Raw genomic sequence first — 27,734 nt, 5'->3', positions numbered from 1 at the left:
CCGCCGGATTCTGTCCCGGTTGCCCCTCTTCCAGGCCAGCTCTCTGCTGTGGCCCGGGAGTGCAGTGGAGGATGGCCCAAGTACTTGGGCCCTGCACCCACATGGGAGACCAGGAGAAGCACCTGGCTCCTGCCTTTGGATCAGTGCGGTGCACCGGCTGCAGCATGCTGGCCGCAGCAGCCATTGGAGGGTGAAACAATGGTAAAGGAAGACTTTTCTCTCTCTTTCTCTCACTGTCTACTCTGCCTGTCAAAAAAAAATGTATATATTTATTTGAGAAGTAGAAAGAGAAGTCTTCCATTTGCTGGTTCACTCCCTAAATGGCCACAGAGGCTGGAACTGGGCGGGTCAGGAGCCAGGAGCTTCTTCCAGGTCTCCCACATGGGTGCAGGGGCCCAATCTTCCACTACTTTCCCAGCCCATAGCAGAGAGCTGGATCAGAAGTGGAGCAGCTGGGACTAGAACCAGTGCCCACATGGAATGCCGGCACTGCAGCCAAGGACTTAGCCTACTATACCACAGCACTGGCCCCTATTTAAAACTACAAAGAAACCAAAAAGGGGACAGAATCCTGCCCCCAGGCACAGCCGTCATGGACTTGGAGCGATCTCTGCTGCTCCCATCTGGACGAGCAGCCTAGCTTCAGTACCCCCGGAGCCTCATCTGTGGAATGGGTGCAAGGACAGAGCCTGCCCAGGGGCTGTTGCGAGGTCAGCGTCACTGTGAAGTGGTCGGCACAGAAGTCCTCGGGCCACGCCCTGTCGCCGCTGTCTGTGCCAGAGACGCACCAGCGCTGGCTCTGCCTTAGCCAAGGCCTCCAGCCCGAGGGGAGCCAGGTTAAGTCCTGCTCCTTCCGACCCAGCTCTGCAGATGGCCCAAGGGCTTGGGCCCCTGCCACCCAAGTGGGAGACGTGCGAGACGTGCATGGGGTTCCTGGCTGCTGGCTTTGGCTTGGCCCCGCCCTGACCATTGTGGTCATTTGGGGCGTAAACCAGTGGATAGAAGCTCACAACAGTTGGGGCTGGGCTGGGCTGAAGCCAGGAGCCAGGAATGCATGGGTGACAGGGACCCAAGTACTTGAACAAGCCCCTGCTGTCTCCCATGGCACACATTAGCAGGAGCTGGGGCTCAAATCCAGGTGCCCCAAAATAGGATGCAGACATGCAAAGTGGTGTTGAGTTGCCCTGCCCAACACCTGCGCCCCAGAGCTTTTGACAAGCCACACATACCACAGATATCCCTAAAGTTCACGAAGATGTGTGTGGTGGAAAAGCTGCTGGATTCGCAAACACTGTCACACCGAAATTATCTTTTTCAGTTGCATTCTCCAGAAACTTGTCTGGAGACCCCATCCGGGCCTGTGTTTCTGTGCACTCGGCCTTGAGCTGGCGCCGTGCACGCGCGGGGGCTGCTGGCAGCAGGTGTGCGCTGGCACCGTGCACACGTGGGGGCCACCTGGCAGCAGGTGTCTCTGCCTCCGTGGACGTGCGGGTCTCCAGGCTCGTCCGTGGCGGCACGGGTGTGCAGTGTTCATGGCTGCGTGGTAACCAGCACCAGGGCCTCCCAAATCTGTGTGGCTGGCCTCTTAGTGACAGCCACTGCCACAGCGTGCTGCCGGCCCGGGCTCCTGCTGGGTCCCAGAGTGGGACAGGAAGTGGGCGGGGCCCCAGGTAACATCCCCAGAGCAGGAAGGATGCAGGGGGAGCCTGGCACGGCCAACACTGCTGCAAGAGGCCCCGGGGCTCAGCCCTGCCTCCCCAGAGACTCACAGAGATGAGGTGGGCCCTGCAGGCCACCCGTTCTTCCTCATTCTTTCCTGGGGGCGTGCAAGCTTCGATTGGATTCGCCTAGCAGAGTTGCTATAACCCCCTGGGGGGCTGGCGGTGACATGGGGAGGGGGCAGGGGGAACTGCCCCGTGTGACCTGTGGGGGTCCTGGTGAACCTCCCTGCCCCGACAGTGGCAGTGGGTGGGGTGGGGGGGGGCGCAGGGGCATCTCCTGGCAGGAGCTGGGCGAGGCCTGGGAGCTCACTCCGGCATGTGTTCTGTCTCCAGGAGCCCGATCAAGTGTACGAGGGGATCACCTTCGAGGACTTCCTGAAGGTGGGTGTCTGGGAGGCCTGGGGGGCCTGGGGGTCAGGGAGATGGGGCCTTCCACCCACGGGGTGAGGGACGACGTTCCCAGTGCCCAGCGTCTCTGCAGGAAGGGCTCTGGCTTGGGGCATGACCATGTCTTGGGAGCCAGGACAGAGGACAGGGGCAGGAGGGGGTCCCAGGCCAGGAGCTGCCCTGCTCCTGCATCCCCTGGGACTGACCTCTGACCAGCAGCAGAAGCCCCCTGTGTCCTGGCAGCTCAGAAAGGGCGGGTGCCCCCACCCCCAGCAGGCAGCACACATAAGGATGGCAGGGCCTGTGCTGCAGGGTCTCCCCGGCTTGTGCCTGCTCCTGGCACGGAGAAGACCGTGGGCTGAGCAGCTGGGAGAGGAGGCTGGGGTGTGGCAGGTGGTCCTGGGTAAGCCTCTGAAGCCGGCCTCTGGCCAAGGCCCTACGTCACCCCTTGGCATGGAGCAGTCACCGCCCTGGCGTAGGGGCGTCTTCCCCTGGGCCTGTCCCACCCACAGCTCCACGGGAGCCTGCTGCCCTTCCCTCCGCATCCCTCACAGTGCCCAGAACGGAGGCTGGGCGGCGCCTGGGGACCGTGGGCAGTGCAACGGGTGCAAGAAAAGCCCCCGGGCAGCCCCGTGGGTGTCCCTGGAGGTGCCGAGTGACAGCTTGAGAACTGCGAGTCCTTACATAAGCAGGGACAGTGAGGCACCGCCCGCCTACCCGAGTTCCTGCGCCCTCCCTCTCCCCTCCCCATCTGTGCCAGGCTCCGGCGTGCCAGGGAGCTGGTGAGTTTGCAGTCGTGGGAATGACGGGCTCTGCGCCTGGAGGTGCACCAGGCTGTGGTGGACTTCACAGCAGCACCAGCGCCGGGGCTGGAGCCGGGGCCACGACCGCTGGTTCGAGTGGGCCTGTCTAGAACGCAGGACCATAGGGCTCTTCCGTGGCTCAACAGTCCCTGACAGTTCACAGGTGCTTCTGCCAGGAGCATGGTTCTGTCTGAGCCCCTCCCCATGCGGTGTTCTGGGGAGTGGGCAGTGCAGGTGGGGTGGCCCTGGCGTGCCCAGGGGCACAGGGCTGGGGTTCTGTAATTTGCACAAAACCCACAGAGCCCGTGGTGATGGGAGAAGATTCAGGTGACGGGCGCTGGGAGCACAGCTCGCTGTGGTGACCTCAGGATGCCGATGCCAGAGCCAGAGCCACGTCCCCAGACAGATGGGGCAGCTTTGCTCCTCACTTAGCTCAGAGCCTCTGGGTTTCACCTGCTGGCGGGGAGGGGGCCTGACCCTGGCCTATCTGTTGCAGATCTGGCAGGGCATCGACATTGAGACCAAAATGCACGTCCGCTTCCTCAACATGGAGACCATCGCCCTCTGTCACTGACGCGCTCGCCCCCACCCCGGGGAGCTGGGCCTTGGAGCTGGGCAGCCCCCACGTGGCCTGGGGCACCCCCTGGCTGCAGCTCCTGTAAACTGCGCTTTGCTGTTTTTATCTCTCCTCATAATAATAAAAGATTTGTTAATGAAGGCAGCTGGTCAGTTCCTCCCATCCTCAGGGTGCCCTGGGCACTTGGGGGCACAGGACTGAATGCAAGGGGACTTCGAGAAGGTGGTGGAAAAATGGCTTTTGGTGCAAAAATGAAATCTCTGCAGTTTTTTTTCCCTAATATACGTTTTCCACGAATTTCTCGAAGACCCCTCTTCGCATGGATTTTGCAGCTTCGTGCACCCAAGTGAACTTTTCATCTCATTTCTTGTGAAGCTGTAGAAGCTACAGCCGCTTGTGGCAAGCCGGCCGTGGCTGAGTGGTTCTAAGAGGCTGGTCAGGAGGAGAGGCGCCCCGTCTGCTGTGGGTGTTTTGGGGGCAGTTTTGCCGTTTCCCGCCTGTGTATGGGGGGCAGCAGGGTGAAGAAGAGCAGCCCCCGACTCCCCCCTGGGGCTTTCTGAGGGCCAGGACCAGAGCGAGGCACCCTCGGTGTGGTGATCAGCATGAGGACAGACGTAGAAGAGGCACGGAGCCCGGGTCCTGGGACTCGAGGCCCAGCCCCTGGCTCTGTCCATGGACCCTGCGGGCCACTCTACGCTTCCAAGAAAGTTCTCAGTAACCAGCAAGGCCCAGTGGGGTTTGCACGATGGGGTCTGTCACTTCTTGTTTCGGTATTAGTGCTTTATCTGCCTGACCCAGACCCTCACCTTGGGAGGTCACAATGGGAAAGGTTCAGAAAGGCAAGGCGGGCGGCGTGTGTAGCAGGTCAGCTGCCTCGTGCCGTGCCAGCATCCTGTATGGGCGCCAGTTAGAGTCCCAGCGGCTCCATTTTTTTTTTTTTAAAGAAAGAATTTTTATTTGAAAGTCAGTTACAGAGAAGGAGAGGCACAGAGAGAGGTCTTCCATCTGCTTGTTCCCTCCCCAACTGGCCGTAATGGGGAGCTGCACCGATCTGAAGCCAGGCGCCAGGAGCTTCTTTCGGGTCTCCTGTGCGGGTGCAGGGACCCAAGGACTTGGGCCATCCTTTACTGCTTTCCCAGGCCACAGCAGAGAGCTGGGTCAGAAGTGGAGCGACTGGGACCCAAACCAGCAGCTTTACTCGCTACACCATAGTGCTGGCCCCATAGCACTCTTACAATATGCATTTTCTCTGAATGTTCCAAAGGCCTCGTGTGTACATAATTTCAGCTTTTTTCTTTTGGCACCAAAGTAAGCATCTTTTCGGTCCACTTAAAAGAACTTTCTAGGTCCCCTCCTGTGTCCCTGCTCTGTTCCTTAAACTTGAACGTCAGCTCGTCACCTGAGCCTCAGCGCCAACCACTGCACTCACGGATATGCTGCCGAGCACAGGAACGCACCGTCAGGTACCGCCCCCGCCGTCACCTCGGCCCCTCGCTGGAGGGCCCTGGCATGAGGGAACCATGGAAGAGCCCATGGGCCACCACTGCCCCTGCCGGGGTCCCTACTGAGACCAGGCCAGGGTACGGATTCTGTGTCCCAGCGACCCTGGGGTCTGTGCAAGCAGAGCTCTGCTCTGAGCACAAGTCACTCTGGAGCACCTCAGGGTGCCTGCGACAGAGGGTGTCCCCAAGGCCCAGCCCAGCTCCACACGGGACAGTCACACGGAGCAGGGGACAGAAAACCAGGTGTCCCCAGCTTCACTGTCACCCACCTCCTGCAGCTTCACAAAGCAGATGTTCAGGCCTCAGCGGTTCCTATGAATGCAAAGCAGAGGGGTCCTGAGAAACGACCGCCGTCAGATCCACGTGGCTCCTTGGGAAGGACACCGGGGCCCAGGGCTCCCTCTGGACAGGGCGCTGGAGGGTGGGGCTGAGCACCCTGTGGCCTGCCTTTTTTTTTTTTTTTATTATTGAAGATGTATTTATTTGGAAGGCAGAGTTAGAGAGGTGTCTTCCATCTGCTGGTTCACTCCCCACATGGCCCCAACAGCTGGTGCAGGGCCAGTCTGGAGCCAGGAGCTTCTTCCAAGTGTCCCATGCGGGTGCAGGGGTCCAATCACTTGGGCTGTCTTCGAATGCTTTCCCAGGCCACAGTAGAGCTGGATTAGCAGTGCCACCTGCAGTGCTGGAATCCCATAAGGGCACTGGTTCAAGTGTCTGTTATTCCACTTCTGATCCAGATCTCTGCTATGTCCAGGAAAAGCAGAAGACTGGCCCCATCCTTGGGCCCCTGCACCTGCATGGGACACCTGAAAGAAGGTCCTGGCTTTGGATTGGCCAGCTCGGGTAGAGGGAAAAGTGGGGAGTTGCCCAACCCCTGCTTTTTTTCACGCACAGCCCCCGAGCAGGCTGGAGCTGGGATTCAGGGTGTCTTGTGGACGACCCACTGGCAGCAGCCTGGCCACTCCATGCACTCCCAAGGCTGGGACCCAGGCAGTTTGGTGGCAGACAAATGCCTGCTGGTTGTCACTTGCACCCTGGCCACTTCTGGAGGGTGGGCTCCCCTGGCGCCCCTGCCCACCCTGGCTGCCCAGGGCCCTCTTGGCTTCCTGGTTGTCAGCTCTGGGAGTCACTGGGTGGGGCTCCGTGTTGTCACTTAGCTCCTGCGCCTCCCCCTCCAAGGGGCCTGAGGGAGGCTGCAGCAGTGCCGAGCAGCAGGGGGTGCTGGCAGGGCCTCCGCAGGCCTGGCTTTTCTGGGACTCTGCTAACGTACTTGCAATTTGTTCTTTTCACCAAAGGCAGTTCATTAACATCCCTTTTTTTTTTTTTTTTTAATGTAATGAGTCCCCTCCTGCTAGCCCAGAGGCCTGGGTTGTTGCTGGGGAGAGGTGGCTCCAGTCTGCAGCCGTGGGCCGAGGCTCGTGTGCGTGTCTTACTACAGTGAGACTGGCCGTGGTGCGGTCCACACTGCTGGGAAGCAAGCGCGTTTGCCTGTGACCACTCGGTGTGCTCTCCCCGGCAGGGTGCACGCTCCGCTCTGCTGGTGCGGGGTAGGAGTCCGCATGGCTGGTGTCCGATGGGGGTGGGCTCCCAGAAGCGCCACGCTAACTCCCCGGCGCCTCCTGGGGCCACTGGCCTTGGATCAGCAAGAGCTGAGGGTTGCAGCCCTGGGCCTGGGTCTCTGGGCAGGTTGGTAACGTAGCCCGGATGATGGGGACACCTCACCTGGAACAGGCTGAGGGTGCGTCCTGACGTCCACTCTCAAGTAGGCACGTGATGAGTCAAACAAGCCCGCTCCGTCCTCCTGCTGGAAATTGCGCCCGGGACCACAAGTAAGTAGGCAGAGCCGGCCAGGGAGGCCCCTTCCCTGTCATTCCGAATTCTGTAGCCGTCTGCTGGGACGGGGGGAGGGCATGGGGGTGCTGGCTTTTGTTAGGAGTGGGCAATTTGGTCTGGGAGTTGACAAAAGGGCCGAGTAGTGGAACCAACCCGACCCGCGCAGCTTGGGGACCCTCCTGCAGCCACACTGAGCGTGCATCATGGATGAGGCCGTGCAGGGAAGGCGTGGCAGCTTCAGGAGCGCAGGCTGCCAGGCTTGGACAGTCCCCTTTTCCTTGCTGGCCCCAGGACTGGGCAGTCTCAGGCCGTGCTGAAGGGGGCAGGTCAGCTGTGACCCTGACCCTCGTCATGGAGCCTGCAGCTAACGAGGCAGAAACTGCCCCCGGCTGTGCTGGCGATGGCGCCGTGGCTACACAGGCTGAGGGAAGAGTTAAAAATACAAGTTGCCTCGGCGAGGGTTTCGCAAGCACCTGCCTTGAAGCTGTCCTCCCACACAGCAGTGACCTTGGGAAAGGCAAGGAGAGCGGAGTGGGCAGAGCCAGTGCCCGCAGGTGGCAGGTGAGCCCAGCCCCTGGTGAGGACGCAGTGGCCGCTCGGCCCTCTCATCTGTTGCCCGAGCGGGCGAGAGGTAAGGCTCCGGTCTGCAGTGTCCGTACCCCCAAGGGCAGCCTGCAGCTGCCAGCACGGGCGCTCCCTCCTGTCCTGGGCCAGGACAAGGTCCCCAGTGCGGAACGTCCAACGGCTGCTTCTGGAAGCCCACGTTCAACATCCGAGGCCAGAGCACACATGGCCGCTGCCAGAGCCCAGCACGCGGGAACCTGCCACCATGTATTAGAGGCAGGCCCGCTCCAAGTCGCCGCAGGCTTGCAGCCGTAGCCAGGTAACCATCTGGCCTGGCTGTGCAGTGCTGCGGGCAGGGCCGTGTGGCTCATGGCGCCGCAGGCCAGCACCATCAGCTCGCTGCCGCCACAGCTGCTGCTCAAAGCGAAGGCCCCGTGCAGGAGACGACAGCCTGGGTGAGCGGCCCTGCTTCAACAGCAGCCACTGTGCGGCTGTCTCGAGTGCTGCTTCTCCACAGCTCCGGCCTCTCATTAGCAGAGTGAGGAGCACTGGCCCCCTAAACCGGGGTTCCGGGTTTTCGGGTGGAATGGGGTGAAGAGCTCCCCCGAGGGGGTTGTCGGCTTGCCCTGTAGAAAGGACCAGAACTCCACTTGAGCAGAGATTCAGGTTGGCCTTCGATTAGCTGTCATCTGGGCAGTCAGCAAAGCTGAGACTGCTCCTTGGTGGGGAAGGTGATGCCACCCCTGGCGTCTCTGACCTGTGAGTTAGTGCCGGGGCGACAGAGGCACCTGACTTGCCCTGAAAACCAGTGTAGTGGCAGAGATGAGACTCCAGGTGGGGCGCTCTCCAGACTCAGGGGGATAACCACCCTTCTGCCCAGTTTCCCTCCCAAGGCTGGGACAGCCAGGGTGCAAACAGTGCGAGGCGTCAGGAAATCCCACAAGTTTAATTTCAGAACGAACGTGGAGAAGACACCAGAGGGGCGTGACGAGTCAGCCCGGAGGGGAGGTGGTTCTGGGAGAGCCGGAAGGCATTCGATGAAATCCACCTGGCACCGGCACCCTGGAAGGAGGCCTGTGTGGCAGAGGGAGGAGCCGGCTCAGGATGGTGGTCAAACTCTAGGGTCACCGTGTCAGGGAAGGCAGCCCTGTAGGAGGCACAAGGTCCCAGAGGTCCTGCCGTACCCAGACTGAGCAGGAGAGGCACGCACGCATCCACTCCCTGACCCCGTGTGCCTGCAAAGCTGGAGTTGAGGGACTGAAGACCCCTCCTCCCTCTCTGGAGCTTTCTAAGGGTTCTTGGCTAACGGGGCCCCATCTAACTTATTTTCAAAGCCAAGCTCAGCCACCGTGCGCTCACTGCCCCCCGGGGCTAGGAATTCCTGTCCTCCAGGCTTGCCGCTCCGCTTTCAGTCCAGGTGCGTGTGTTGTTTTGCAATCTGTGGATGTCTAATATAGCATGGGGGGGGGCGGTGAATGGGGCCTGGGCGGGGTCACGCTCTGCACTAGCTGCGGCCGGTGCTGGTGTGTGCAACAACTGATGCACATGCAGCAGCCCAATCTCCCTCTGTCGGCAAGCCTGCAGGACTGACACTGTCCTGCTCTGTTAGGGTGGGAGAGGGAGGGCTCCTTAGCCCCTGTGCCACCTGCTCTCCACAAATGTACAGGTAAATCGCAGAACTGCGCAGAGGGAACAGGGGAGGTGGCTGCTGGTGCCTCCCAGCCGAGAAGGAAAATGAGCTAGGGGGTGGCACTCCTGAGCCAGGCTGGGGTGCAAATCAGAGGAACAAGAAGACAAACGAGCCTGGGCAGGCCCAGTGCTGCCTGGGTGGCGCAGGGGCCCGAGCCCTCCCCCAAACCATCAACGGGACGGTCCCACCTGGAGCAGGGCGCTCTGGGCCTGCCCTAGGCAGTGCTGTCCGAGAAGGCCAGTGCGAGGTTGTAGTTGTGACTGCTCATGGCACCACAGGCCAGGCGGCAGATGGGGAGAGTACTCTGAAACGCCAGTTGGTCCACCGCAAATGCGTAGGCGTGGATCAGCCCCCGGTGTCTGGAGAGAGCACAAGACGACAACAGGTCAGGGCCACACTCCCCCCTCCCCTCACCCTCGTGGCTTGTCTGTGCAGGAGTCACCAGGGCCAGACACCGCACGCACAGAGGGTCAGCCTTGGAGACAGCCACAGGAAGGGGTGTCAAGTAATAAAGAGCCCCCTCTACTGGGTACAGTCACGCCACTGTCTCTATACAGGGGGACTTTTTCAGCTCATGGGAAAGTGGAATTAAAGCTTGGTGCCAAATTGTTGAAATTAATGCATTTTTTTGGTAATACACATTTTGAAGACTCCCTGCTTCATTTCTATGGAAAGAACGACCCTGCCGAAGACGCAGCTGTACAGTGTTCCTGACCGTGTACAGGCGGGGCCCGGCCCAGCCCAGCTCACCTCCTGTGCGTGGCGGAGTTGTCCAGGTCAGCGTTGCGCACCACCCGCTCGCAGGGCACGTTGGCTGTGATGAGGCTGTGGCTATTAAAGGAGATGTGCCGCACAGGGTGCCTGCATGGGGAGACATCACAGCTGAGGGGGGACACAGGGCCCTGCCCCCCTGAGCAAGGCCACATTCTGGGCGTGCATCCCCCTCACAACCTAGTGTTTCAGATCTAAATTGGCACCTGCGCAGGGGGCCACAGCAGCACAACTAGAAAGCCTGGGAAAGAATCGTCTTCCGTCCTGCTTGGAGGACTCTGTTCCTCCTGAAAACTTGAGCAGACACCGTGCCACACGCAGGGGCACGCCTGCCCTCAGCGCCCTTCCTGACTGTTCCAGAAGGTCAGGGGTGCCCCACTGCTGAGGGGGCGCAGCCCTGGGAGGACAAGGCAGCACAGCCACTGAAGGGTCCCCGGAGCACTGTAGGCGTGGGGGCAGCCTCCGGCTCCAACTCCGGATGGGCCCTGTGCACGGCTAGGGACAAGCTACTGGCAGTGAAGGCGCAAGACCATCCCCCTGGGGAGGGCCCCGCAGCCTGGGGCTTCACCTGGATGGTCCAACTGAGCTCTGACGGGGACTTACGAGGGTGCAGATGAGGCTGGAATTAGTGTGGGGGTTTACTTGCCTTTGGCACCACCTGGTGGCAACTCAGTGCATCATTAAGGAAATCAGAAAAAGGGCCTAGGAAGCCGTTTGCAGAGTAAGGTGGAGCTGGGTGGGGTGGATGCCACGCAGGGCTTGGAGCAGGGCAAAGCTGCTGAGGCTCCCAGGCGGAGCCCTCGCTGGCCTTGCTGATCCTCTCCTTCAGGACGACACTCACGGCCCCTGGCACCACCAAGACTACCTTGGAGGTGCTGCTGGGGACAAGACCTGTCCCACAGACACTGGCATCAAAGGCTGAGAGGACAAGTCCTCCTGCAGTGAGGCCCTGCTCACCAGGGGGCGGTGTGGGCCTGGGCGCACAGTCTCAGCTTCCTGCGCTTGTGTTACTCTTCTCGAGACAGCCCTCTGGCTGGGCATGGACCAGGCCGTTTCAGTGCGGAGTGGAGTTGGGGCACGGGGCACTCAGCACAGTGTCCGGCCCGGGCTGACCAGTGCCCCTCCTACAGCCACAGAGGAACTACCTTACCTAGAATGCACCTCCCAGAGCTTCTGGTTCATGCGGTAATCCCACACAGAGACCAGGCCTTCCTCGCCGCCGCTGACAATCTTCCAGTCATCCATCTGCACTGCAGAGACCCCAAGCTGGTGGGCGGAGAGCGACAGCGCAATTTTATCAGTGCGGAGGTCATGGATCCTCACCCTGGAAGGCCACAGAACAACAACAGGACCGAAGTTAAAGGCTGCGCTCCCAAACTCCTGTGCGTGCTAGTTGCTGTGTGCACACTTCTGGAGGCATCTGCTACTCGGTGAGCTATCCCAGCACTCCATCACTTACACACAGCTTGGGGACATTGGGGCCCTGCTGCCTGCCTGCATCTGCTCAGTGCAGGTCCCTTTAGAAGGGGGTAGAGGCCTTGATGCTGACTTTGTGAAACTAGGAAACCTACTTTCTTGTGACTTACGTGTTTGTTTCTTTGGTGATTATAATCTAGTTAGGTTTTCTGAATTAATTTTTTAAAGCTTCAAATCTGGAAACTTTTACCAAAGTTAATCCCTGGGAGAAAAAATCCAAATTGCTTTCCCAGTTTGCTCTTCATCTATACAGGTGCAAAAAGTGATGAAACCCACAGGGAGTGGCTACTCCGGAGCCCCAGAACTGCTCCCCAGCCTGGGAAAGAAGGACCGCTCCCAGACTCTTTCGATGAAGCAGGCATCCTAGGCCCCAACACCTGACAGTGCAGGCGGCATAAAAGCAAACACAGATGCGAATCAAACATCAGCTAAGTGAACCTGCAGCCATGCTGCTGGCAAGCAGAAGCCGAGACACTGGAAAGAAACCTGATGACACAGAAAACCATTCCTAATGACAGTTCTGTTACACAAAGTACTGATGCATGGTTACTGTACGACTGTACACTGTTTTAAAATTAGACTCAAGATCCAGATATTGCACTGTGGGCTGATTTATCATCAATTGCTACTCCACAAGAATCCAGTAAGTCAGAATCAACTATAAATTTATACACCAAAATAGCTGTCTCATGTACATGCAACCACTACTTTAAAAAATGAAAAAAATCCCACCTACAATAGCAATTAAAGGCAAAATATAATTTTCTCAACCTACCACATCTTACACGGAAATAATTCCTAACTGTATATGAAGATACTTTTTCCATGGGGGGAACAAGCACAAGTCAAACAATAAACTGAGAACGACGTGCAGAGATAGCCCTGAGGCCGGGAGCTACAGAAGAGGGGGCTTCTGATTCAGACCATGGTCGACCTTCACTGCGAATCCCTTAAACACTGCAATGACAGACACCGGCACCCTTTACATGCATTGCGGACAGCTCAGGCTGCATCCTCAGCGCCTGGGGGGGTGGTGGTGTCAGGAGCTGGGATGAGGACGACTGGGGTTCAGGTCTAAACAGGATGCAAGGACGGTCTCTCAGACGGGGGCCCAGCTGATGGGGGAGGAGGTATCGAAAAAACTGCCAAGTGAAGCTTCATTTCCCTGAAATGGAACTCAGGACGGAGTTACCGCCTCACATTTTTCACATGTAAAGGAAGCGGCTCAGGCAGTTCCACACGACCTTCTAGAAGCCGAGTGTGCAGCAATGAAGCCGTATCCAAGGAGCTACAACTTGTTGCACACGCAGGCTCAATCAAAAATACTCACCCAATGGAAGGATGAAAACGAGAAACTACCAAGGGGACTTAAGAGCAGCTTGAGGGGAAAGAGAGCACCTGTGAAGGACACTAGCATTAGACAGAGATCAACATTTACACTGTCGTGACCTGGAACGATGGGACAGTTATCTAGGTCACCGACTGAGCACCAGGGAATTATGGGACATCCATGTAGAACAGGGTGCCTGTGAACAGTGCTGTCCCACGGGGCGCACCACCCGCTGACGGACACCATGGTCACAACTGAGGTGGCAGCTCAGGAAGAGAGGAGCGCGGAGGATGCACCCCCACCCCGCCCTGCCCCGCCACTGTGTGCTTCTGAGTTGCGCGCTACCTGCTTAACATCCAAACTGCTGCAGAAGAAATTTGAGGACTAAGTCCAGACGTTAAGAGCGGTCACCCTGGAAGGAGGAGGGCAGCAAAGGAGGCTTCTACTTCCCATCCAGGACTCACCTGGTGCGTGGAGGGGTGGGGTGCTCTGTGCTGTCCGAGGTTGTCCAGGCACCTCAAAGGTATGCTTTACTTCACAAACTCAGGATCATCGGTTTCTGAGTTTACTAAAACAACACGGAAACGGAGCTGGCCTCTGCACTAAGTCCTGGCTGGGCCGCGGCAACGCCTCAGTGCTCTGGGTGCATCGATCCTCTCCGGGGAGGGGCTGGGGCTGGAAGGGCCCAGACAGCAGCGTGCAGCAGCCGGGGAGAACAAAGCTCTCCCTGCTGGCACTACAGGACCCTGCACGAGAGGCATGCAGGCTGCAGAAGGAGCTCAGCCTCGAGGCTGTGGCGGGAACCATTTGAGCCCAAGCCCTTCTCAGTGCATATTTGGTTAATAAGGGTCTACTCTGCCATGGTGATTTCCATAAAGCACTCCTCTGTTGAATATTTATACTCCACAATTTACAGTTTGGCTGTCAAGGAGACAAAGGAAAACACAAATTTGGTCCAGAAGTTCAAAGTTTGCCATCTGTTTTCCTATTGTATTTAGATACCAGCATGGATGGCTCCAAACAAAATAAACAAATACACCAAAAATACAGCACCAGTGTACGTTCTATGGCGAACAGAAATGGGCCCAAACAGACTTGAGCTGCTTCCCCCAAGGAAAAACGAAGAGCATTTCCCTAGCATCTCCTGACAGGCATCCCCCAGCACAGGGCGCTAAGTCCACACGTGCCATGCAGGTACTGACAGCATTACGCACCAACTTGAGGCAGTGCACCTTGGCAAACCCTGCCCCCACAGCATTCAAATCACACACTCGGCACTGGGAAACAGGTAGCACGGCAAATGGGCACAAAAGTATGCCAAGACACTGATTCCAGGGATAAAAAAACCGCCAATGGTGGATACTGTGCCTCTCTCACTAGCGAGTATTCCATCAACTTTGCCCGCTGAATAGAAAAATAATTGGTCCGAAAGCTGTAATTGTATTATGTTTAATATTCATGGTTGGGCTTGGAGAACGGTTCCAACACTCCCTCTCTCCAGCCCCTCTCTAATGAAAATCACACCATAGGAGTCGGCTGTAGCCCGCCAATTAAAACAAAAGACACCAGAACCTTCCAAAGACTCCAGCAGAGGGGCATCCATCTGATGGGCAGGAAAACGTGCTGGAGCCGAGAGGGAGGCACGCTCTGGTTGGTCCGGTGCTAAGCGCTCTAAATGACTGATTACAACACTTGCAGATGGAGCAAAGGCGGCACTCGCGCCCCACTCGCTCTAACAGCAGGCAGCGATCCACAGGCACACGGCAACTTCCTATTTGTCAGGGCTAGAAGTAGGCCCGGAGACTCTCTAATTGGGATTCACAACTCGGCTACTTCCCATTGGTTTGGATGAGAGTGCCCCACAGGATGATAAGGCAAACTGGATCTGAAAGCGAAGCTGAAGCCTGTTCAGACACTGGCCTCGCAGCTTAAGAAGGACCTGACCTCGTGTGCCCACCCAGAAAAGAAAGGGAACAAGCAATCAGGCATTAAAATATTGACCAAACTAATCAAGAAAACTAGCATTTAAAAAATATCAATGCCTGATTATACTGGGTTTCAGTGAACCTGGGGTATTAAAAGGAATTTTTTTTTTTTTTTTTTTTTTTTTTTGACAGGCAGAGTGGACAGTGAGAGAGAGACAGAGAGAGAAAGGTCTTCCTTTTGCCGCTGGTTCACCCTCCAATGGCCGCCGCTGCAGCCGGCGCACCGCGCTGATCCTGGCAGGAGCCAGGAGCCAGGTGCTTTTCCTGGTCTCCCATGGGGTGCAGGGCCCAAGCACCTGGGCCATCCTCCACTGCACTCCCTGGCCATAGCAGAGAGCTGGCCTGGAAGAGGGGCAACCGTTAAAAGGAATTTTAAATGTAACTTTATATACCCAAATCAATAGCTTTATCTACATGCACTGATGAATGTTGTCAGCAGTGACTACAGGCTGGTGGTGTGGCACAGTGGGTTAGCTGCCTGCCTCCTGCGATTCCAGCATTCCGTACAAGTGCTGGGTCGAGTCCCAGCTGCTCCACTTACAATCCAGCTCCCTACTAATGTGTCTGGGAAAGCAGCGGAAGATGGCCCAAGTCTTTGGGCCCCTGCACCCATGTGGGAGACCTGGATGGAGTTCCTGGCTCCTGGCTGTTGCAGGCATTTGGGGCGTGAACCAGTGGAAAGAAGATCAATCAATCTCAATCTCTTTCTCCTCCTTTCGAATGAACCTTTAAAGAAAACGACTAGAAAAATGTGTTTTCAGGTAGAATCGCCCAGTTTAATCCAGCTCAGCAAGTTTAGCACTCTGCATTTGAAACACCACATGCCTACAGTGTAGCATCCTTTCTGTACAGAGCACAGAATCAATGGGGCCAGTCCCCTAGACCTTCCGGCCTTCAGTCTCCTTAGCTGGGCCAGCACTACTTGATCCTGCAGAGCTCTGCAAAACCCACAATTCTGTGATCTGTGCTAGCCAGCCCATGGTACTAACTGGGGACAATGACGATCACGTACGTAATGCCAACAAATAACTCACATGACCCCAAGCTGGAAATACTGGCACTCTTGACATTTAAACCATTCAAATATTTCATATAATCATACTACACAAAGCAATGTTTTTACTTTCATGTACAATGATACAGTTCAACTTGCCTGATGTTTGAAGCTTACTGTATGTTACTGAGTAAAAGGGGTGAGAAATCTTAATCAAAAAGCTGTAAGTACTGAAGACAACATGGTACTGGCAAAACTTAGATATACAGATTGATGGACTAGAACTGAGAGAACAAGTCCTCAGACTTATGGTCACGTGACTTTCAACTATGGTGTCAAGACAACTCAATGGGAAAAGGTCTTTCCAACAGATGGTGCTGGGACAATGGACATCCATGTGCAAAAAAATAAAGGTGGACCCCTACCGATGTGACATATGAAAACAAACTCCTAATGCATCACAGACTTCAGTGTAGAAGCCCAAATTATACAACTCACTGTGGTCCTGGGTTAGAAAATGGCTTCTTGGGGTCACGTGCTGCTGCTGCCTGCAGTGCCAGCATCGCATATGGGCTGCTCCACCTCCGATCCAGCTCTCTGCTATGGCCTGGGAAAGCAGGGGAGGATGGCCCAAGTCCGTGGGCTCCTGCACCGGCATGGGAGACCCAGAAGCAGCTCCTGGTTCCTAGCTTTGGATTGGCGCAGCTCCTGCCATTGCAGCCAATGGGGAGTGAACCAGCAGATGGAAGACTTCCCTTTCTCTGCCTCTCCTTCTGTGTGTAACTCTGACTTTCAAATAAATAAATATTAAAAAGAAAAGAAAATGGCTTCTTAGGGCCAGTTGTGGTGCAGTAGGTTAAGCCTCTGTCTGCAGCACTGGCATCCCATATGAGAACAAGTTTAAGACCAGCTGCTCCACTTCCAATCCAACTCCCTGCTAATGGCTTGGGAGAGCAATAGAAGATGGCGCAAGAGCTTGGGTCCCTGCATGGGAGACTGGAAGATGCTTCTGGCTCCTGGCTTCAGATTGTCCCAGCTCTGGTCATTGCAGGCATTTGGGAAGTGAACCAGCAGATGAAAGACCCCTCTTTTGGTCTCTAATTCCGCCTCTCAAATAAAGAATTCTGGGCCAGTGCCGCAGCTCAATAGGCTAATCCTCCACCTGTGGCGCCGGCACACCGGGTTCTAGTCCTGGTTGGGGAGCCGGATTCTGTCCCAGTTGCTCCTCTTCCAGGCCAGCTCTCTGCTGTGGCCCGGGAGTGCAGTGGAGGATGGCCCAAGTGCTTGGGCCCTGCACCCCATGGGAGACCAGGAGGAAGCGCCTGGCTCCTGGCTTCATATTGGTGCAGCGCGCTGGCCATAGCGGCCACTTGGGGGGTGAACCAACGGAAAAAAGAAGACCTTTTTCTCTGTCTCTAACTCTGCCTGTCAAAAAAAAAAATTTTTTTTTTAAATAACTCTGCCTCTCAAATTAGTCATTTTTTTTTTTCAGGTTTAAAGATTTATTTATTCATTTGAAAGAGTTACACAGGAAGAGAAGGAGAGGCAGAGAGAGAGAGAGGTCTTCCATCCGCTGGTTCACTCCTCAGTTGGCCGTCAGCTGGAGCTGCACTGATCCGAAGCCAGAAGCCAGGAGCTTCTTCTGGGTCTCCCACACAGGTACAGGGCCCCAAGGACTTGGGCCATCTTCTACTGCTTTCCCAGGCCATAGCAGAGAGCTGGATCCGAAGTGGAGCAGCCGGGACTCGAACCAGTGTCCATATGGGATGCTGACACTGCAGGTGGAGGCTTTACCTGCTATGCTATGCCAAAGCACCAGCCTCTCAAATCAATCTTTAAAAATGGCATCTTAGGTATGATACTAATAACATAGTAGGTGAGTTGAACTTTCATCAAAATTTAAAATTTTTGTACTTCAAAGAACATTAAGAAAGTTGTGGGGGAAGGAGGGTTGTGGCGGCAGTGGTACTATGGTGAAGCAGGTGAAGCTGCCGCCTGTGACGTTGGTATCTCACATAGACACCGGTTTGAGTCTCAGCTGCTCCACTTCCAATCCAGATCCCTCATAATATGCCTGGGAAAGCAGTGGAAGATGGCCCAAATCCTTGGGCTCCTACCATACACATGGGAGACCTGGGAGAAGCTACTGGCTTTGGAACAGCCCAACTCTGGCTGTTGTGGCCATTTTGGGGAGTGAATCAGCAGACAGAAGATCTGTCTCTCCTTTTCTCTCTCTTTATAAATTCTGCCTTTCAAATAAAAAAAGAGAAAAAAAAGTGGAGGGGCTGGCCTGAGGCACAGTGGGTTAAGCTGCTGCCTGCGATCCAGCATCCCATATGGTGCCAGTTCAAGTCCTAGCTGCTTCACTTCTGAGCTGGCTCCCTGGTAATGACCTGGGAAAAGCAGCAGAGGATGGCCCAAATGCCTGGGCCCCTACCACTCACATGGGAGACCCAGAAGCAGCTCTTGGCTTCAGCCTGGACTAGCTCTGGCCAATGTGGCCATCTGGGGGGAGGAAGGGGTGAATCAGCGGATGGAAGATCTCTCTCTCTCTCCATCTCTTCTTTGCTGTCTCTCCCCTTCTCTTTCTGTAACTCTTTAAAATAAATAAATAAATCCTTTAAAAAAAAGTGGAAAGGAACCCACAGAATGGGAGAAAATATTTGCAAATCTTATCTGATAAAGAGACTTGTAGCTGGAAAATAAATAAACTAATATATAAATATAAACTAACAACTCAACAGTGAAGACACCCCAATTGAAAATGAGCTGAGGATTTGGACATCTTCCAAAGAAGATGAACAGCTGGGCAACAGACTCTGGAGAAGATGCTAAACACCATTAGCTATCGGAGAAATGCAAAGCAAAATCTCGATGAGATACCACTTCACATTAGGATGAGCACACTCAGGGACTACAGTAAGTGGTGGTGAGGACGTGCAGAAACTGAAATACTCACACATACATTATGCTGGGAGGACTGAAAAACTGCAGCCACTTTGGAAGACTGGTAATTCCTAACAAAAACTTACCACATAAGCCAGCAATTCTACTCTCAAGTATATATACCCAAGAGAATTAAAACATAACATCTACCAAACATGCACGAATAAACAGTAACAACTTATTCATGATAGCCAAAAGGTAGAAACCACTCAAATGTCCATTAACCAGTGACTGGATAACTCACCAGTGGTCTTTACCATGCGATGGAGTATTACTTAGTCATCAAAAGGAATGAAGTACTGGCATATGCTATGACACAGGATTACCCTGAAACTTGTTTTTTTTAAAGATTTATTTATTTACTTGAAAGTCAGAGTTACACAGAGAGAGGAGAGGCAGAGAGAGAGAGAAAGAGAGAGAAAGAAAAAGTGAAAGAGAAAGGTCTTCCATCTGAGGTTCACCCTCCAATTGGCTGCATTGGCTGGAGCTGTGCCGATCTGAAGCCAGGAGCCAGGAGCTTCCTCTGGGTCTCCCAAAGACTTGGGCCATCTTCTGCTTTCCCAGGCCATAGCAGAGAGCTGGATCCCAAGTGGAGCAGCTGGGACTCGAACCAGCATCCATATGGGATGTTGGCATGCAGGTGGTGGCTTTACCCGCTACGCCACAGTGTCAGCCCCACCTGAAACTGTTTAAAGTCATCTGTCGCTTTGTTTATATGGATTGTTCAGGACAGGCAAGTGCACAGAGGAAGTAGGTTAGTGGCTGCTTAGTGTCAGAGGGGTTGGCAGCAACGGCGAGTGACTGCTCACGGGTGTGGGTTTTCTCTCTGCACTGATGAAAATGTTCTAGAATTGACTGGTGATGGCTGCACAACTGTGTAAACTTGGAACACTAAATTGTTCGGCTTAAATGGATGGACTATATAGTAGGTGAATTCTGTCTCAATAAGGCCATTACAAATACAAGTTAGCATATGGGGGCAGGAGGGCAGCTGGGAAGCTATGGGATTTGTGAGCACCCCAGGAACAGACGGCATCTGCCTGCAGCACCAGCTCCTACCACAATGTTGCTGGGCTTCTCCAGTCTCGAGCCCCATTTCATTGCTGACAGCACGCAGGTCACAGATGAGAAGACAGAACCACAGAACAGGAAGGGACTTCATTTACCAGAGCCCTGAACTGCTGACTGGCTTTCATTCCGATCATTTAAAAGACAGTAAGAGGGCCCGGTGCTGTGGCATAGCAGGTGTGGCATCCCAGTTTGAGCCCCAGCCGCTCCTTTCCGACCCTGCTCTGTCAGGGCCTGGGAAAGCAGCAGAGGACGGGCCAGGTGCTTGGGCCCCACCTGCATGGAGACCTGCAGAAAGCTCCTGGCTCCACCTGCTGCGGCCATCTGGGGAGTAGACTGGCAGATGAAGACCTCTCTCTCTCTCTCTCTGCCTCTCTGTAACGCTTTCAAATAGATGAATAAATCTTAAAAAAAAAAAAAAAAAAAAAAAGGGAAGGAAGAGAGGAAAAGGAAAGGAAAGGAAGGAAGGTAGTTAGTTCTGACTGACCCTGGCCTGGACAGAGTAAGCCCACTACTGCCTCTTCCTTCTGACTACCACCAAAACCTGTGGACAAGAGACAAAACCACATACCTGACGAGCCCAAGCTGCTGGATTAGAAGGAGGCTCAAACCACGGCAGTACTGCACAGGGGAGGGGTTGCTCATTCCCCCTTTCCCTCCTGCAGCTTGGCCCCGATTAAGAGCTTCAAGAGCAGAACCATGCGGTGGTGCAGGAAGTCACAACTGGAACCCCATCTTCCTGACCAAAGGGCCAGGGAGAAGATCCCCTTCCTGAAGGCTGGAAAGCACAGGGATTGAGAAAGAAAGGAAAAACGTGAAGGACGAGATCCCCTAACACTGGGCAGGAACCCCAGGCTCCTCCCTGGGCTGTGCAGGATGCACCCAAAGAGGCCCAGCAGAGGCCGTGAGCACGCGGAGTTGACCAGTGCCCAGTCCCCTCCTACCCCGTGCGGCGTATGCACACAGAAGAAAACAGCACAGAAAGGCTGTTAAAGTGAACTGCTACGGGAGTCATCACCCAAGGAAAGGCAGAATTTGACACCTGAACCTAACCAGGGTGACATCTGCGTAAGAATTAAAAAAAAAAAAAAATCAACTTTCAAACTTTGGATGACCATGAAAACAGGGTCTGAAGTATACACATCGTCACATCTCAGTGTCCAGGACACGACAGAACATTACTTGACAACCAAAAACAAAACAGGAAATGTGATCCAACCCTAAAGTAGCCCAGATTTTGGGACTCGCCAAGGGCTTTAAAGTATCTACTGTAACTACATTCCACAAGGCAAAGATAAAATGAGCAGGAAGAGTGACCTCCTCAGCAGAGAAGCCAAAGCTACAAACAACAAAACAGAACAACTGAATGGAAATGCTGAACCCCAAAATATAAAACCTGAAAGAAAAACCTCACTGGACGGGTTCAGTGGCCAGCGTGGAGACGGCGGCGGGGACAGTCGGGGACAGCTGTGAGGCTGAAGTGTGATCAGCAGGAAGCGTGTGTTCTGAAGAACAGGAAGAATGGTCACGACACAGTGACCTCATGGCTACTATCAAAAGGCCTGACGCTGCCAAGAAGGCAGGCCCAGGAGACCAGAGTGCGCAGCGAATGCACAGCAAGGAGAAATGGCCAAAAGGTCCCAGTGTGGTGGAAGGTGTGAATTTGCAGGTTCTAAATTCAATGAATTCCAAAGTTTTAACAAAACAAAAAGAGTGATTTTCCTGCAGACTTTTTCTTGGTAACTCGTTCAAGTTCCTTACAAACATCTTAATTCCTAAGTTACTAACTCATGTTTGACTTCAGTGAACAAACATATACGTTTGTTTAATTGAAAACACCATTGATTATAAGCAGGACCAGCATTTTATGTATCATTTAAAATGCTGGCAATTTTAAGACGGCTTCCTAACAGGCATGTCCTGATTTCAAAGACGTGACAACGTTCACTAAACAACCGTGTCTTCATCGGCACGAACACAGCCCTGGACAGAGCAGAGCCTCCACCCAGCCCTGACACCTGCTGTGCAGCCCTCTCCTCTGACAGCACTCAAAAGACGTGGCAATAAAGGACAGAGCCCCAGGGAGCCACACGGACAAACTGCCCGGCTCTCCTCCCTTGAGAGCCTCCGTCCCAGCAGGGAGAGGCACAGCTGAACAACGCTGTTTCTGTCCCAATCATCCCCTCTTTCTTCATCACTTTTTTTTTTTTTTTTTGACAGGCAGAGTGGACAGTGAGAGAGAGAGACAGAGAGAAAGGTCTTCCTTTTGCCGTTGGTTCACCCTCCAATGGCCACCGCGGCCGGCGCACTGCGGCCGGCACACCGCGCTGATCCGATGGCAGGAGCCAGGTACTTAATCCTGGTCTCCCATGGGGTTCAGGGCCCAAGTACTTGGGCCATCCTCCACTGCACTCCCTGGCCACAGCAGAGAGCTGGCCTGGAAGAGGGGCAACCGGGACAGAATCCGGCGCCCCGACCGGGACTAGAACCCGGTGTGCCGGTGCCGCAGGCAGAGGATTAGCCTAGTGAGCCGCGGCGCCGGCTCTTCATCACTTTTACTCTGCCTTTTTTCTGGAAAGGGTAGCAGGCTAGGTATTTTTTCATTTTTAATTTAAGCCTGTCCACCCGCTCCCAATAAAACTCCTCACAAAATTCCACCCATGTCTACAAACTACTCACACTGATTTCCCTACCTTCATGAAAAGTTACTTTATTTCTATCTTAGCCTGGATAGTTTTATGTATCTTCAGAGTCCATTTCATTCTCAAGTTATTTATAAAGTACCAAGAGAATGCAGTGGAAATTAAGTTTTTAAATAAACTAGGGAGGTTCCAGGGTTTTTAAAAATTGCATCAGTCACTAAGTGACAGCCAAGGACACAGTTCTCCTCACAGGACTTGACCCCTCACTCCCACTCATGAAATAAAATCTGAGCTGTGCAAGCCTGGTGTGCATCTCTAAGGAGACTGCACTCACAGCTATTAAGCCTTTGGGGGAAAAAAGACAAGACTTCTCCACATTTAGAAGTCTAGATTCTTCACTCCTTCCTTTTTCCAGATGTGTAATTTTGATTATTAAAAAAAAAAAACCAACAACAGATCTTTAACCCCTGCTTCTCAAACATATCCTGACTCCCGGCATGTTCCTACACTCCCGGGCTGGCCGTCACGTCCCAGCCTGCGGTGGTCACGGAGCTGATGTGTGGTGCCAGGACGAGCTCGAGTAAACGCCACCCCCAACACTGGACTGGTCTCCTTCTCATCTGGAGACAGAGGGTTTACATGAACTGCATGGCTGGCTTCCTGGCCACATGGGCTGCTACGGTCACATGGGGATTACACACGTCCCGCAGAGGCCTTGTACACAGGGCCTTCGGCTCCTCTGGCAATGGCTGCATAATTAGGTAGCCTTGCTCCAGAGGGAAAAGTCAGCTTTCCTGAGGGCACAAGTGTATATCAAAAAGGTCACAGAAAATGGAGTTATTAAAAATAAGTTTATTTTGGCGCTGTTTTTTTGAAATCCATCTTTTTTCATAAAATGTATTTCCCATGACCTGTTGAAGACTCCTTGTATACATGGATTTCAGGAATATTTTGCACTACAGTAAACATCTTTTAATTGCAGTCTATGGCCTTTTTGAAGATCCTGTATACAGCTCTCCAGACAGCATGGCCAGGAGCCGACAGTGGCCGTGACATTGGTGCTTCTGTGTCTGGAGCTGACAGGGCTGTGTGATGCAGCACGTAGAGGCCGGGTGTGTGTGTGTGTGTGTGTGTGTGTGTGTATACGCAGAGGTCGGGTGTGTGTGTGTGTATACGCAGAGGCCGGGTGTGTGTGTGTGTGTGTGTGTACGCAGAGGCCGGGTGTATGTGTGTGTCTTCTCTAGAACACAGCTCTGGTTGCCATGAGCCCGCCCACCTGTGGTTGAACACCTAAGTGCTGACTGCAAACAAGCCCTGAGGCACAACCTGCAATCCCCAACTTTTCCATCTGGCTGTCCCCAGAGAGGCCTCTGCATTCGCTCTCCAGGAAAACAAGGCACTCCGCAAGTGAACTCCGAACCTAGAGATCCTGTCAGATGAGCCCGCAGCCTGGGCAGTGGGCAGTGGGCCGTCTGCAAGCTGAAACCCACACACTGAGCCCCCTGCTGAGACACGTGGAGGGGGGCATGGATCAGGCGTCACTATCTTAAGAGAAAAACTGCCTGGACACACACACAGTCTGCAGGCAGCAGCGGCTCAGTCATCCTAGGGCTTTCTTTCCCCCCACTAAAGCGCACTCTTATTATCTTGCCATGCTAAGTGGGGGGTGGGTAGATAGAGGGGTAAAGGTCAGGAGTTGAAAATATTATTTGATAAAATAATTGTTTTTGCAAGCTGCTGCACTGGCGGGACCACGCTCTGGGATTTGGCACAGAGGAGTTCCCGCCTCATGATGTGATACCCACCACCGAGCAGCCACCACCTGCAGCCCGGGGCCGGGCCCAGGGGAGCGGGCGCCGGCAGACCCTGGCCTCCAGCCACGCTACCTCTCTTCAGGGCACTGGATCAGACACAGCAGATAACTGCCAGGAAAAAGAAAAAAAAAAGCCGAAAGAAAAGGAAAAGGCAAGGCGGAGCGGGGGCGGTGAGGAGGAGAAACCTAAAATTTGGAAACTGCGGGTCTTTTCAAACACTTTAATCCTTTCGTGCTGATGGTTCCTGGAGCGTCCGTGGCTGGCACCAGATTCTGCACAGGGAAAATCCAACTCCCTGCGCCAGGGCGTTCAAGAGAAGCCTGCTAATCAGCTAAATAGAAACTGGAATCTGCTCGTACGGAGCCGCTCTTCCCCCACTCCAGAGGGACGCCATGGTGTTCTGAAACACACTCCTGACATCATTTGGCAGGCAGGCCTATTTTGCGGAACATGATTCATCCCTTAGGTTATTGTTTTTAATATTAGAAAGTGAGCTTTTAAACGCCAAGCAGATTTTGCAGCAGGGGGACAGAGATATTCCAAGTGGCCTCCCTGGGCCTTCCACCAACTGTGACCACCAACTGGCTCCCACGAAGCCCTTCCTGGGGTGCTTCGCAAATGAAGCAGGGACACGCCACATCCAACGATTCCTAATGTGAGACACTCTTCTCCAAGTCCAGAGTGTCGATGGGGTCAGGGCTGACCTCAGGGAGGCAGAGCTGGACAGCGAGAACCAGGAACATGAGCAGTGGACAATTAACAAGCATTGTCTTCAACTCAGACCTACCTCCTGTCCATGTTGCCGCTGACCATGAGGCTGGGAGGGCTGTCCCTGAGGTTGACGCACGTGAAGTCGCCGAGGGCATTTCCCAGCTTCGAGAGGCAGCGTTCTGCTTCCAGGCTGTACACCAGGATCTAGCAGCGGGAGAGAAACACGTGGGTGCACAATTCCACACACTCTCTTCTCACCACCGCCCTGGGGCCGGACCCCATCAAACGAACATCCTGCATGCAGCTAGTTCTTGATGGCATAGGTGCATGACAACCAGAATGACAAAAGGAAATGGAGAAAAAAGCAGAGAAAATTCAGAGTTCCTCAGGCCAAGGTGCAAAGAAACTCACAGGATCTGAAGGAACACGCTGGATGGGGAACTTGGGAATCTTAATGGAAACTACAGGTCACGGCCTGCTTCCAATCTGGACTTGATGGAAGAGCTAACAAGGAATCGGGCGGTTTGCAGGCCACGTGCCATGAGCTGTCTTCCTGTACTTAGACCACAGAAGGTACGAGGATCCAGGAAGATGGAGCTTGTAGAGTTAACCCTCGGAGGAGTCCTTCTTCCCAAACACTTCTCCCTTCAGTCCCTCTCCACTTGCTCTGCTCCACACGGTGTACAAGGCAACACGAAGGAACCCTTGAGCTCTAGAGAACACTCCCATTCCTTTTCTCCAGCAAAAGGAGCGAATACAAGGATGATTATGATGATCTTCAGAAAGACTCCTTAGGTCTTAACTAAAATAAAAAATCTCATTCACTTCCATTTAATCCAATTAGCATTAACTGCCTGCTGTGGATCACTGTTGTAGGTACCCAGGATACAGTCCTTGTCCTTGAATTCACACTGCCTAAGCCTCCTTGTTCACACCCACACCCACACCCACACCCACAGTCTACCCTGTTGATCATGTGGTTAAGGCCCACACACACCCACACACACCCACCCACACACACACAGAGTCTACCCTGTTGACCATGTGGTTAGGGCCCACATACACACACACACACACACACACACACACAGAGTCTACCCTGTTGACCATGTGGTTAGGGTCCACATACATACACACACACACACACACACAGTCTACCCTGTTGACCATGTGGTTAGGGTCCACATACATACACACACACACACACACACACACAGTCTACCCTGTTGACCATGTGGTTAGGGCCCACATACACACACACACACACACACACACACACAGTCTACCCTGTTGACCATGTGGTTAGGGTCCACATACATACACACACACACACACACACACACAGTCTACCCTGTTGACCATGTGGTTAGGGTCCACATACATACACACACACACACACACACACACAGTCTACCCTGTTGACCATGTGGTTAGGGCCCACATACACACACACACACACACACACACAGTCTACCCTGTTGACCATGTGGTTAGGGCCCACATACACACACACACACACACACACACAGTCTACCCTGTTGACCATGTGGTTAGGGCTCATCTTAATCACTGCGCTCAGAGGTGTGAATGTGCCTGTGTTGGAGAAATCCCCTTCAACACACATGGAGGTGATCGGCTTTCTCTCTCCTTAGCACGCGGAGTTACCACTTAGCAGCACGTGGATTTTTATTTTGGTAATGAAAGTTAGTAATAAATTCAGCAGTGTCTGCCTTGAAAGCTACCAACCTCACTGTTAACACATATTTCAAACAAGTAATAGCAAAAACATACCAGACTATTAACTATTGCTGATAGCATCCGAAAGAGCAATTTCAAAATTTAAAATGTCTTCTTAAGCCAGAAAGATAAGAACAGATGTAGCTGAAAATATGAGATTCTAACTCAGAAAACTTCAACAATTCTAAAATATCAAAGAATAAATTATTCCAAGTATAATTTAGAAATAATGAAATCTATTTTGAGCGTGCAACATAAAAATTACATAAAATTGGGTCCTGGAAGTAGAAAAAATTAACAGCAGCCTCCTGATCTACTGTACCAGTCATATTCTGCACCCGCTCATCATCACACAGTGCTGAGCGTTTTGTTTTCAGGAGAGGCCTCACAGCAGTAGCTCGCCCACGGTGAACATGAACACTGCACCTGACCCTGAGTCAGTGCACACGTCTGCGTCCCTTCTGAGGGACTTAGGAGATGGAATCCCTTGCTGACAAGACTTTCTGCAGACTCATCAGAAAGACTTTTAAGTTCGTTGTCCTGAGTTGAGTCTTCTGAAATGGTTAATAATTCACCAAGCCGGAGCCATCTGAAAATCACCTCTAGCATTCGGTTTAGTTAAAGACCACAGAGACTAGAAAACACATTCCCATCTCCAAGGCGGCTCTTTCCATGGTTCAAGTCCCTTAACGACCTTTACTGCTCCTCCCGCCCGCCTGCGCTCTCTCTCTCTTTTAATAAGGTTGAGCAAATGGGACTTCATTTTATCTGATTGCCACAGACTAGCGAGATTAATTATTCATGCTCACACTCTCCCTCTTGTTAAGACCATGCATTAGACTAATTTTTCTCTTTATTGCCCTGGTTGGGCGAGTCTCAGCCTACAGCTACTTGACTCACTCTCAGAGTGAACTGGGATGCTGCAAGGAAGGAAAGAGGTGCCCAGAGCCAGCACCTGAGAGGACGGCCTGCAGGACGCTGCCCACCAACGGCATCGGTGCCTCTGGTTAGGGACTTCTTTTCTTAGAAGCCAGGTGTGTATTAAGAAAAAGCTTATCACTGATTACAAAGCACATTTTCACAGGCATTAGATGTTTCTTGAAGAATTTTCCAAAACAGCTAGACCATGTGCAGCAGATCTGTGTTGTGGAAAGGGGGACGGAAGAAGTGTGGTGTGTGGTTG

General features: G+C 53.6%; 2 protein-coding genes across 14 annotated transcripts in view; one reads left to right on the top strand and one right to left on the bottom strand.

Annotated features, from left to right (window-relative positions):
* Positions 1 to 3,628, top strand: part of TESC (tescalcin) — a 42,730-nt gene extending 39,102 nt beyond the window's left edge. For 2 of the 7 annotated variants that reach the window (XR_016227218.1, XM_051826638.3), the window contains exons 7-8: positions 2,055 to 2,102; positions 3,408 to 3,628. Coding sequence is in view for 5 of the 7 variants with exons in the window: in XM_051826638.3 (XP_051682598.1) it covers positions 2,055 to 2,102; positions 3,408 to 3,485 (126 nt within the window). In the remaining 2 variants the exon portion in view is untranslated. Of the gene's footprint in view, positions 1 to 2,054; positions 2,103 to 2,420; positions 2,512 to 2,868; positions 3,037 to 3,407 lie in introns of those variants that run through there. The other 5 variants (XM_089323239.1, XM_089323242.1, XM_089323241.1 and 2 more) reach the window with 4 other exon arrangements.
* Positions 3,629 to 4,415: 787 nt separating this feature from the next.
* Positions 4,416 to 27,734, bottom strand: part of FBXW8 (F-box and WD repeat domain containing 8) — a 131,613-nt gene continuing 108,294 nt past the window's right edge. For 2 of the 7 annotated variants that reach the window (XM_051826628.3, XM_070065976.2), the window contains exons 8-12: positions 24,891 to 25,018; positions 10,999 to 11,172; positions 9,828 to 9,938; positions 9,266 to 9,436; positions 4,416 to 6,794 (exon numbers count right to left, since the gene is read on the bottom strand). In XM_051826628.3, coding sequence (XP_051682588.1) covers positions 9,292 to 9,436; positions 9,828 to 9,938; positions 10,999 to 11,172; positions 24,891 to 25,018 — 558 coding nt within the window. In that variant the 3' untranslated portion in view covers positions 4,416 to 6,794; positions 9,266 to 9,291. Of the gene's footprint in view, positions 6,795 to 8,314; positions 8,535 to 9,265; positions 9,437 to 9,827; positions 9,939 to 10,998; positions 11,173 to 24,890; positions 25,019 to 27,734 lie in introns of those variants that run through there. The other 5 variants (XM_051826629.3, XM_008272333.5, XM_051826627.3 and 2 more) reach the window with 3 other exon arrangements.

This window comes from Oryctolagus cuniculus, chromosome 21 (genome assembly GCF_051225735.1).
Source record: "Oryctolagus cuniculus isolate XC-2025 breed Fujian yellow rabbit chromosome 21, ASM5122573v1, whole genome shotgun sequence".
NCBI lineage: Eukaryota > Metazoa > Chordata > Mammalia > Lagomorpha > Leporidae > Oryctolagus > Oryctolagus cuniculus.
This window is presented reverse-complemented; position numbering and strand designations above follow the sequence as displayed.